Source organism: Schistocerca nitens, chromosome 2, assembly GCF_023898315.1.
Source record: "Schistocerca nitens isolate TAMUIC-IGC-003100 chromosome 2, iqSchNite1.1, whole genome shotgun sequence".
Classification (NCBI taxonomy): domain Eukaryota; kingdom Metazoa; phylum Arthropoda; class Insecta; order Orthoptera; family Acrididae; genus Schistocerca; species Schistocerca nitens.
The window spans coordinates 953858219-953871301 of NC_064615.1; the positions used below are offsets into that span (position 1 = coordinate 953858219).

The 13083-nt window shown below is 39.4% G+C and overlaps 1 protein-coding gene across 3 annotated transcripts in view; it reads left to right on the forward strand.

The window, feature by feature from the left end:
- The window catches only part of LOC126237277 (dual 3',5'-cyclic-AMP and -GMP phosphodiesterase 11-like), a 359136-nt gene that overhangs the window by 289722 nt on the left and 56331 nt on the right, over positions 1 to 13083 (forward strand). For all 3 annotated transcript variants that reach the window (XM_049947210.1, XM_049947211.1, XM_049947212.1), the window contains 4 exons: positions 6501 to 6608; positions 9246 to 9383; positions 10597 to 10707; positions 11069 to 11166. In XM_049947210.1, the coding sequence (XP_049803167.1) occupies positions 6501 to 6608; positions 9246 to 9383; positions 10597 to 10707; positions 11069 to 11166 (455 nt within the window). The remainder of the gene's footprint in view (positions 1 to 6500; positions 6609 to 9245; positions 9384 to 10596; positions 10708 to 11068; positions 11167 to 13083) is intronic.

Here is a 13083-nt window from a genome sequence, read left to right on the forward strand (position 1 = left end):
CACATACAAAACGCCGGCTGCTCACATTTGCAAAAGGAATTACTTTTTTGGATTATTAGTGCGTGACTATTTTTCGAACCTAAGCTGCGTCCTTGCCATGCCATCGAAATCGACAGATTCCAGTCGCACTGGACAGACAGTTTAGTATAGACTTGTCCCCCCCCCCTGCACATAGTACGGCGGAGCTGCTGTACATTCTCGCGGATGACGACGTGCATAAAAGTTGTGGGCAGTGGAAGGAACAAATGTCAACGTGTGCGGACTCAAATGGACCTTGTTTTGAACTCAAACAGCACTGCTTAAACATATTTGGTAAATACAGACATTTGCGGAATCGTTCTTGTTTCTCGTCAGATCATGTACACAATATTTTCCCGACAGAGCCAAGACCACGTCGAAACTACACCGACCACAGAACTCACTGCAGAGAGCGCCTAGCGACATGTGAGCTGGCAACACGCTCGGCGTCTCTGCTCCAAGGATTGCCTGGATGAAACTTTCCAGGGACGCCGCATCATTTGAGTTCCGTTCCTGTCAGATTAGCACCGGCGCTTTCGTGACATAATAGTTTCGACTACACTGCTCGCAGGATTATGTTCCGTTCACTGCTGTGTCTAAAGTTTGATTCAGTGGTTATCGTGTCTTGTCCACCGGGGGAAATTAATTTCATTTATATTACTAAGCGGCTGTCCCGAAATATGGTACCAGTTGCAGGCTTCCAGGGCAACAAAAATTTGATTTTCAATGTTTCGCGTAATAATTGACCGAATCTAAAAATTTAAAATCCTTCATAATTTACTCATTAAGAGGTATAATCTTCTGTTAAAATTTTAACGCAGTAAGATAAGTACACTACTGGCCATTAAAATTGCTACACCAAGAAGAAATGTAGATGATAAACTGATGTTCATTGGGCAAATATATTATACTAGAACTGGCATGTGATTACATTTTCACGCAATTTGGGTGAATAGATCCTGAGAAATCAGTACCCAGAACAACCACCTCTGGCCGTAATAACGGCCTTGATACGCCTGGACATTGAGTCAAACAGAGCTTTGATGGCGTGTACATGTACAGCTGCCCATGCAGCTTCAACACGATACCACAGTTCATCAAACGTAGTGACTGGCGTATTGTGACGAGCCAGTTGCTCGGCCACCATTGACCAGACGTTTTCAATTGGTGAGAGATCTGGAGAATGTGCTGGCCAGGGCAGCAGTCGAACATTTTCCGTATCCAGAAAGGCCCGTACAGGACCTGCAACATGTGGTCGTGCATTGTCCTACTGGAATGTAGGGTCTCGCAGGGATCGAATGAAGGGTAGAGCCACGGGTCGTATCACATCTGAAATGTAACGTCCACTGTTCAAAGTGCTGTCAATGCGAACAAGAGGTGTCCGAGACGTGTAACCAATGGCACCCAATACCATCACGCCGGGTGACACGCCAGTATGGCGATGACGAATACACGCTTCCAATGTGCGTTTACCGCGATGTCGCCAAACGCGGATGCGACCATTATGATGCGGTAAACAGAACCTGGATTCATGTGAAAAAATGACGTTTTGCCATTCATGCACCCAGGTTCGTCGTTGAGTACACCATCGCAGGCGCTCCTGTCTGTGATGCAGCTTCAAGGGTAACCGCAGCCATGGTCTCCGAGCTGATAGCCCATGCTGCTGCAAACGTCGTCGAACTGTTCGTGCAGATGGTTGTTGTCTTGCAAACGTCCCCGTCTGTTGACTCAGCGATCGAGACGTGGCTGCACGATCTGTTACAGCCATGCGGTTAAGATGCCTGTCATCTCGAGTGCTAGTGATACGAGGCCGTTGGGATCCAGCACAGCATTTCATATTACCCTCCTGAAGCCACCGATTCCATATTCTGCTATCAGTCATTGGATCTCGAACAAACGCGAGCAGCATTGTCGCGATACGATAAACCGCAATCGCGATAGGCTACAATCCGACCTTTATCAAAGTCGGAAACGTGATGGTACGCATTTCTCCTTCTTACACGAGGCATCACAACAACGTCTCACCAGGCAACGCCGGTCAACTGCTGTTTGTGTACGAGAAATCGGTTGGAAACTTTCCTCATGTCAGCACGTTATACGTGTCGCCACCGGCGCCAACCTTGTGTGTATGCTCTGAAAAGCTAATCATTCACATATCACAGCGTCTTCTCCCTGTCGGTTAAAATTCGCGTCTGTAGCACGTCACCATCGTGGTGTAGCAATTTTAATGGCCAGTAGTGTATTACATTTCGAAAGCGTGTGTTTGTCCTGAGGCAATGTAACGTACAGTGCACAAATACATGGACTTCATTCATTCAGTACTTGAGAATAAGAGCATAATTTCAAACCTTCCGTGAACTCTTCCCCACTTTAGCGCATTAACTCATTTGTAAAATAATGAGACGTCTGAATCTTTTTTTGCACATTAGTTTGACTCTCCAGAGAAATGGGGGTCTACTGCTCGGAAACTAATTTGTCTTAAAAAGTGCAACACATTGACTGCGGAATACTGTTACGAGATGTCAGTAGTAGAAATACATATAATTTCCCTTCTTATATCATGATCCATATTTCGCAGTCGGGATGACGATGTTCTGCACAAAAGCAAAAGTAGCCTGCGTCGAGTGCTCACAATCTCGTAACCCGCAGAAAAAGAAACCTACCGTTGATAGTGAATCTAAAAATGTTTTAGATTATGTCAGTGCAGAAAGAGATTTTTAATGTGGTTCACTGCTCCCCCTTCTTATACGAATCATCCTGCCGAAGCTACAATCTCTGTGTTTTCGTCTTTCCGAGGTAAATTTAGTCTTTAGATAAACCCCGTTTTCTGTGAAACAGTGCTCTCATTTTTTATTATTATGTTTTTTACGGATTCGTATTTCGGCAACTGTGGAGCCTCTTTCATTTCTGTAAAATATTGTATAAATTTTGTGTCGCTTTGTATTTTGTAACTAATACCATTAACGGCCTTGGGAGACCCAGTCCTGACAAAACTCTACCATCTGGTGAGCAAGTTGTACGAGACAGGCGAAAGACCCTCAGACTTCAAGAAGAATATAATAATTCCAATCCCAAAGAAAGCAGGTCTTGACAGATCAGAACTATCAGTTTAATAAGCCACAGCTGCAAAATACTAACGCGAATTATTTACAGACGAATGGAAAAGCTGGAGGAAGCCGACCTCGGGGAAGATCAGTTTGGATTCCATAGAAATGTTGGAACACGTGAGGCAATACTGACCTTACGACTTACCTTAGAAGAAAGATTAAGGAAAGGCAAACCTACGCTTCTAGCATTTGTAGACTTAGAGAAAGCTTTTGACAATGTTGACTGGAATACTCTCTTTTAAATTCTGAAGGTGGCAGGGGTAAAATACAGGGAGCGAAAGGCTATTTACAATTTGTACAGAAACCAGATGGCAGTTATAAGAGTCGAGGGGCATGAAAGGGAAGCAGTGGTTGGGAAGGGAGTGAGATAGGGTTGTAGCCTCTCCCCGATGTTGTTCAATCTGTATATTGAGCAAGCAGTAAAGGAAAGAAAAGAAAAATTTGGAGTAGGTATTAAAATCCAGGGAGAAGAACTAAAAACTTTGAGGTTCGCCGATGACATTGTAATTCTGTCAGAGACAGCAAAGGACTTGGAAGAGCAGTTGAACGGAATGGATAGTGTCTTGAAGAGGGAATATAGGATGAGCATCAACAAAGTCAAGACGAGGATAATGGAATGTAGTCGAATTAAGTCGGGTGATGCTGAGGGAATTAGATTAGGAAATGAGACACTTAAAGTAGTAAAGGAGTTTTGCTATTTGGGGAGCAAAATAACTGATGATGGTCGAAGTAGAGAGGATATAAAATGTAGACTGGCAATGGCAAGGAAACCGTTTCTGAAGAAGAGAAATTTGTTAACATCGAGTATAGATTTAAGTGTCAGGAAGTCATTTCTGAAAGTACTTGTATGGAGTGTAGCCATGTATGGAAGTGAAACATGGACAATAAATAGTTTGGACAAGAAGAGAATAGAAGCTTTCGAAATGTGGTGCTACAGAAGAATGTTGAAGATTAGGTGGGTAGATCACGTAACTAATGAGGAGGTATTAAATAGGATTGGGGAGAAGAGAAGTGTGTGGCACAACTTGACTAGAAGAAGGGATCGGTTGGTAGGACATGTCCTGAGGCATCAAGGGATCACAAATTTAGCATTGGAGGGCAGCGTGGAGGGTAAAAATCGTAGAGGGAGACCAAGAGATGAATACACTAAGCAGATTCTGAAGGATGTGGGTTGCAGTAGGTACTGGGAGATGAAGGAGCTTGCACAGGATAGATTAGCATGGAGAGCTGCATCAAACCAGTCTCTGGACTGAAGACCACAACAACAACAACAACAACCATTAACATATGATCACGTTAAGTTAAAGTCATTAATACAGAATGGTCTGTCATCACCTATTATGTGGCTTGACAGGATTTCATCCGCGAAGCATTCGAAAAATGACACACAATTGTCGAAACATTTCTTGCAGTTTCTATGGTGACACGAAAGAGAGAAATACCTCAACGTTCATTCAGTTGCTGATTTTATTACCTGCTTGACGACTGCCAGTGCTATAAGAATTTATTTTATAACAGTTAACTCGCATGGGGTACTGTTCGCGTTTCGGGTACTGCATTTAAGGTATTTTTACCAAAATTTTACGCATAACTGCTTGGCGCAAGTTGCATGTTTGCCCGCCATACTCTGGTGCCTGGATAACGTGATGACCTGTCAACATGCACGTCATCTAGCGCTTGATAAAGGAAAAATAACAACAATTAATTTCTATGCCGGAAAAGTTGTCATTTCACAAATTTTGTACGACTGTAGTACCTGCCCAAATGAAAGTAACTTCTATATAAACTATTCTATCGGCAAAGTTAAGTATGGGGCCTAGTTGTTGTAACTGGATTTCCATACACAGCCGATTGTCATTGTTGAATTATGCTAAGGAAGCTGTCAGACTGTTTTATTGTTATGTATTTCAGCCTTAGGGCATGATGCTGTGTCATTGCGGGTTTCTGCTTATTACCAAGTGATCGTCATTAAATGACCTGTTTAAAAAAAAGGAGGTAGGATAGCACCACGAAGGCGTTTACACTGTTTGAACTTTAGTAGCTCAGGAGGTATTAGTGATAACCAGATCCAGATGTGATTATGTGGTGCTCTCATGACTAGTGTATGGAGCCATCCGTTTGGTTTTATTTAGTTTATTTTAAGCTGCCAGTAACTAAACGTAAATATCAACATGGCTGGAAATTTGTCCTTGTGGCGATGACGGGCAGAGTTTTGTACTTCACCACCGACATCTGTAACAACGAAATTACGCGACAGATTTGAGAGGGAAGGAAGTGTGCGTGATCAAAAGAAGGGGCGGTGTGGCAGGAAGAAATTAAGTAGCGGGCGAAAGAGGCGTGCGCACAGTGATAAAATTTTTCATCAGACCCCCAGAGAAGTCTGTAAGGCAAGCGACACGTGACTCAGGTGTAAGCAAATCAAGTATTCACCGCATTTTAAAGTATGCAATAACTGATGTCGTTGTTTGGTCTGATGAGACAACGCTTAATTTGTATGTAACCATCACTCGCCATAACTATGTGTGCTGGGTAAGAGATAATCTCCATGTTACGGTAGAACGAGCTGTTAGTCTTCCAGGTTTATTTGTGTGGTATGGTATATCTCTCAGAGGACTCCTTTTTGAAGGAACAGTATTAGGTGTGAAGTACCTTACCATGTTGCAGGAACGAATTGCACCAGCAATTCACCAAATGTTCCAAGATGAAGTTTTTTTTTTTTTTTTTTTTCCCCAGCGAGATGGTGCACTGTCAAGTTACCATCGTGACGCGCGGCAATTCGTAGATGAAACATTTGTTGAAAGGTGGATAGGCTGACGAAGAAGGGTTGAGTATCCAGCCAGATCTCCCGATCTAATGCCGTTAGACTTATTTCTGTCGAGAACTCTGAAGGGCACCGTCTACGCCACATACGCTGAATGACATGAGAGAGGCGATTGTGAGTGTCTTTGAATCCATTCCGGTGACCACCATAAAACATGTGTATATCTGTTCTGCAGCGTTGCAGATGCGTTGCTGCCGATGGATGGCCTTTGGAACATCACCTGTAAAACGTCAACAGTAATGTGAATATCTGTGTGACTTAAAAATTTATAATTCTGTTATTTTTACTCGAGTTATTAAAGTTCAAACAGCGTAAACCTCTTTGTGGGACACTATATTTGTGTATACAATTTTTTTCAAGAGTGTCAGTGGGGTTCCCGAAGGCAGTATGCCTAACCTGTATAAGAAAGTGGTATTTAAAAGGTAAATATCGGTGAGCCCGACGGTATTACTGTAGTCATTGTATTTCATATTGCACTTAACTTAGAAGAATCTCAGCATTCCGCTTTTTTATATCCCACAGTGCATGTTCTTACTTGAGCTTTGCCTTTACAGGATGACCGTTTCAACCACGACATAGACGTGCTGACGGGCTACAAGACGAGGACGTTGCTCTGCATGCCGATCAAGGACTTCACTGGCGATGTTATAGGAGTAGCGCAGGTGAGAAGGCGAATGCAATGCAGTTACACTAGAACTTTTTAAGTGATGGTAAGAGCATTACTTTATTTTACACTGGCTTTTGAATGTACAGAGTGTCCTTATATCAGCCTCAGCATCAAGTAGTTAATTAGAGTAATTAGCAGTTATATAAATTCGGTTCCCACAGAGTTGTATCAACAGACCTGGCTTCTGGCCACACTTTACTTCACTAACAAAGTATGTTTTGTTTACTCGAAGGAATGAGAAACTAGCGTCTAGTTTCCTTAACATATAGATCTTATATTTTTTTCTTCAGCAGCAAGTTGTTAACGTAGCTGAAGGCACAGAGAATCTGTATGTCTTTATTTACAGTGAAGGAAATAAAACATTTTGAACCTTGCACAAACTGAGTACTTAATTTACGTACATTCTCACAGGGAGCCATGAAATGGGCAACTTTTGTAACATCACACAGCATCACAAAGACTTTATATTTTTTTAAAATCTTTATTTGAAAAATTATAGTGGGTCTTACATATATATTGCATACCTTTACATCGTATACAGGATGTCCCCTCTAAGAGTTGTCAGGTATACTTTGTCTGGTTTTTCGGCAGATATTTGGAATTTCGTTTTTGCATTGCGTAATGGCCGTCTGCCCAAGCAAATACTGACCATCACGACTTTCATGCGACACCCAGTTCAATGAAAACCATCCTTTTACGAAAAAAAAGGAAAATATTTTTAAACCTGATTGCCACTTCAATAGAGCGGTAACACTGCATTCGTTTTATCGATTTAAACTAAAATGGGCAGAAAAACATGAAGATTAACAAGTACCAGTACTCCAGCAGTGACTCGCGTGCCACCCTGCTCCACACTTTCTGCTACCCTTGTGCAGCAGTGCTACTCAGTCCCTGGTGGTGTAAAGGTTTTGTATTTTTTTACTGCCGCTGCTAATACACATTGCTAAAACAACTACTGTACTAAACTAATTTGGGAGTGTGCTATTGAGTGAGCATGTAAAAATATAATTTTGTTTGTAACAGAACACAAATCGATGCTTTCCATTGACTATGGATGTCACATGAAAGATGTGATGAGCAGTATTTGTTTGGGCTGACTCCAGCCACGCATTGCAAAAACGAAATTGCAAATATCTGCCAAAACACCAGAGACAGTGTCACTGATGACTCTTGGGAGAGACACCCAATGTATCTACTGTTGTTCAGATACTACTCTTTCCTACATAATGTGATTCATAATATGTAACTACACATAAGAAATATAATTGTATTACAACAACTACTTCTTAGATTTGCTACTTACAGTTCTGGAAATGAGTGCAGATTATCTTTCTGCCAAAAAAGATTTTATTTTTGGTTTGGAAATACTTTGATGGCCTTCTCTGAAAGTGTTTGGCTGCTTGTTATAACTTACAAACCATCACCATATGGACTTTCGTTTATCAATGTAAATCATATTCTGTGTTTGTTATATTTATATTCAGACCTTTTATTTAATTATGTATCTAACTGCATTTATTTCATTCAGTTTGTTGCTATATGAAAATATAATCAATTATTTACAACTACAAAGAATATATTGGAAATGTTTATGCTTCGTGAGAAATTTGTGTATAGCTTAATCACTGCACAGGCTTGATGACCCTTTTCTGTCCCAGCAATATTGTGCAAATATCTGATATGCAGCCACACAGTTTTTTACAGAAACTAGGCATGAAATATGTAATTTGACCCATACTAAACAGCTTTTAATATTTTGGCATGACATGTGACAATGTTTGATAGAAACTGAAATAAACACCTATAAATTTTCATACGAAGGTATGTAATGAGTGCTGTATGTAGTATCAAGTGCAGGCACAGTGTAGACATCACAGAAATAAAGCAATTGGTAGTAAAAAGTATTCCAGAGGTGAGAAACCAAGAGGGGCAAGAAATCTTGTGTGACATGTAATTGTAATTACTATCTTCTGAATTATGAAGAACCTGATCAAAAAGTTTAAAGTAGTTCATTGTATAGTACACATGTTGTCATGTGAGCAGTAAAAGACTTAGGGAACAATTTACAGATACGAGTGGTTTGGAACACATCCATCAGAAACACCTAGGGCAGACCAGATTGGGAATGTGATGTACTGTCTGGTGAAAACTATCCTCAGACTGACTGAATGAAAGATAACTCAGAATAGGAAGAAAAAATGTGGGTGACAGTATGAAGAATCAAGTTTGTAGCCTCATAGCCTAGTGTGCTTGACACCTGCTACAAGATGGGGCTGAGGCACAGTAACAAGAGAAATTCTTGAAAATAAATGGCATTTTTGTCAGTCTCTATCAAAAGACATAATTCTCATTCAGAAAATAATGTTAACTAATAAGATATTTATGAACTGAGATATTGAGGTCCCTTTTTAAGATATGTGAAGTTTGTTCCCTAAATGAGAGAAAATATTAAAAAAAATAGTTCATAATCTGAAGTTATTTTGTTTCTGAGGATCAAATTGTGGGTTTCAACAAAAGATTGTGTTGAAACCAAATGTAAGTGAAATTATTTTTTTCTTTGTGTGTGTGTGTGTGTGTGTGTGTGTGTGTGTTTGTTTCTTACGTTATCATACTTTTCAATTGTGTATTTCAGGTTATAAACAAGCAAACAGATACCTGTTTTACAGCCAATGATGAAAAAGTTTTTGCAAGTTACCTCCAGTTCTGTGGAATTGGCCTGCGGAATGCTCAGCTTTATGAGAAGAGTCAGTTGGAGGTTAAGAGAAACCAGGTAAAATAATGTAGCTGCCTGTTAATACAGTAGTTAAATCAAGTGTAATGAATTAAAACTGTGATGATCAGAAGACAAAAAAATCATGATGTTAAGATGATGAAATCCTATTTCTCGTTTTAAGATTCAACTGTTCGTTCATTACATAATCGGAATAACAATGGCAACAGGATCATTAAATCATTAGTGGATTGCAGTAAAGTGTAAAAATTCATGTACTTTGCCTTCATAAATAAAATAATATCATCAACTTAATACAGTTATCCCTTGTAGTGTATTCTAATGAGGGTATTCTACCAGTGCTAAAGAGGTGGAAGCAAGAAAGATTTGGTAATTGAAGGAAACTCTACGCCATAATTGTTCTCTACCAAGTTTTAATTTTCATTTAATGTGATTCAAGTGACAGTTTACAATTTCCTCTTCATGTCTACATTAACAAACTTGACAACAAAATCCATGATTTTCCTGTTAGTTCTAGTTCTTCATTTGGAAATTTTTATGAGATAATGCTTTCACTTATCTTAACCAGATAGCTCAGTAGCAGAATTATCTGACTGGAGTCAAGAATGTCACATTGGGTAAACTTTTAGAATTTGTGCACAACAGTGTTTTGGGTAGAAAGCAGACGCTTGCAAAATAATAATCATCTCTCATGTGTTTTTCTCTCTTAAGTTTGCCTTACCTATCTTACTGTTGATTAAGTTTGCTAACCAATAGTAAGAGTACAGAATAAAATAGTATAATTACAAAACTTTCTCCCCCCCCCACCTCCTTCCCTCCCTAGCATAATTACAAAACTTTCTCCCCCCCACCTCCTTCCCTCCCTCCCCTCTTCCCTTTCTGTCAATCTGCCGTGAATTATGAACAAAGGCTATTTTAGTTTTCTCTCTGGTGAAATTGGTAAAAGTGAAGTTGTGACATGAAAATACATTTCAGTAAGGGTGTTGGAGTGGCAGGGGGGGGGGGGGGGGGGCAAAAATGATTTTCTAAAGAAAAATGCTGTTTAGTAGGCTCCTTATCATTATCTTTCAATTTTCATTTCATTTTTTATATTCACATTGTATTAAAGATTACCTTGTTTAAATCAAATGTAAATAAGTTTTGCTTCTAGTAGGTCATGTATAATTGAACATTTTTGCAAGTGGCAAGTTCAGTGTGATAGTCTTTTCTTTCACAAATTTCACGTAAGTCTTAATTAATTGTAATGTTTCAGGTATTATTAGACCTGGCACGAATGATCTTCGAAGAGCAGAGCACCATTGAACACATGGTGTTTCGTATCCTCACCCACACACAGTCACTCATACAGTGTCAGAGGGTTCAGGTACGTTGAACCATTTGTTTTCTTTTATCTATGTGTGTAACCAGTAACTTATGAAACTGACACAATAAGATCAGTTTTTGAGATACTTTTATACCAACAGAGAGGAAATGCATTTTAGTATATGTTTTTTAAGGTAAGCTTGTATCAGCTTTATCAGCAGTGATAACAGGGTGTTGTTCAGCCTAAAATGTAAGTTTTGAGGTAAAGATTTAAGACAACTCATTATGTGATAATATCTTTAAAGAACTTGTTTTTCCTGATGCTATAATGGCTTATAACTAATTCAGCCTTCATAAACAAAATTTTATAGTTCTAACAAGAGAAATTTTTCATTGATATGTGCATATTTTAATAATTTCAGGTGTTGCTCGTACATAGAGCATCAAAAGGAAGTTTTTCAAGAGTATTTGATTTTGAAGCAAATGACTTAAATGGAGAGGATAATGATTCAAGAACAAGGTAAGCACAATTTTGATAGTGAATACTTTACTAGTGGTTTATGGATAATAAGAGCTGTAATGGTAAGCACATATTCTCATCTTCTTGACAAAGCAATGAAAGTGCATTTTGCTAGCTGCAAGCTACAGGCAACTAAATGTTTCAGAGTCCGGAAAATCAACTATTGTTGCTTAAGAAATCAATTTGTCTCTGAATTATTGTTAGCCGAACACCCCCCCCCTCCTCCCTCCCCCATTTTTTGCCAAAGGTCATCCATTTCTTTTTACAGTACCATCACTAAAGCACTCCACAAATTCTGTCTTGTAAAACAATGAAAGAGGTTTCTTTCTTTTGTAGTGGAATACACTAACACTGTGCGTTGGAATTTTGGGGATGCCTTTCTGATCACTTTTTGAAGTTTAGAAAATCATTGTACAGTACAGTGCAGATTATGAAAGGATGAGGATTCTTCCTGCAGCTTTGAATGATCTATACTATCCTTTATGGTAGTTTGTTAGCATATACTTAATATTTTTCTCTATATTGAAATGAATAGTCACACTCAATTTCTGTGTTACGTGTTTCAAAGGATGCTTGATCAGTTACTGTAACTTTAAATGGTTCACACACAGAGTAATACACAAATGGAGTGTTCTTCTGCTGATTCCCACATCAATCTGACATTATCCTCATGTGTAAATAAAATTTACAATTATAATACTTGGGTAATTTTGTGCAAGCCTTTTCTGTCTTATACCTCTTTCGAGCCAGATCGCTTCTTTGCAAAGGTTTGCCACAATGCTCTTGCTTAAACAGGGTGTTTTTCTCATTCAGCAAATTAAATGCATTCATTTGTGACACTGATCTTTCTTCGGCCTAAAGAATCCAAAATTGTATTTCTGGAATAGTTACAGGTATTTTTTTGGGAGAGGTACTGGCTTGCAATTTATTTCTTCACATTTGAGTTTATAGTCATTGTACATTAATATAATATTCTGGCTCAAATAAAGGTACCATGTTGAAGACTACTGCCCACGATAGTGCAACTCAACAGATATGCCACCTTATACAACAATCAAAACTCACTGACAACCTGGTGCCGGGCATACTCATTTTAAGGGTCTGGACAATCATATCTGTCCCACATCTATTTCTGCCAGTCTAGAACAAGCAATGGACTCGCTGCTTCAGTCTGTGCAACCAATCACTATTTTTTGGAGCCAATGAGTAGCCAGACTATCAAATTACCATCCTGTGCATAGGTTGCCGTTACCACCACTGTGACCAGGAACCATGTACTGCTGATATATCGTGTCATTATGTTCAACGATGAACTGTGGTTCTGCACTAGACCCAGGTGACCATCATCAGCGATATGGCAGTGACCTGGGGACAGGTTCCATTCTTCCAATCTGTTGAAGAAGTGCAGCAGCATTACTCCTGGTGTCATGGTGTGGGGAGTCATCAGGATGACTTCGAGGGGTTTCTGAGTCATGGACATCCTGTGTCTTTGTGTATTACAATTCGTTTGACAGTATCTTGGTGCTGTTATTCAAAGTACGAGTAGAATGCTCATCCACACATGACAAATGTCTCTATAAATTGTCTGTATTATGTTAAGATAATTATATGGCCAGCAAGGGGTGCAAATACATCTCTGAAAGAATATGTGTGGGACCAGCTCAGATGTCAACACTGTGCCACTGCCAGTATCCAGGATATTAAGTACCAGTTACAACAGTTGTTGGACAGCTTGCTTCAGGGAAGGCTACAGCACTTTAACAACCTTCCCAAGTGAAATAGTGCATAGTGGAGGGGTGGTTGCAATGTCATACTGATAAATGGACTCATACTCTCAAGTTCTTACTAAATTTGACTCAATTTTTTTGATTACTGAAGAAATGATGAAATAGACTTTTTTGTGAATATTTTTGTTGT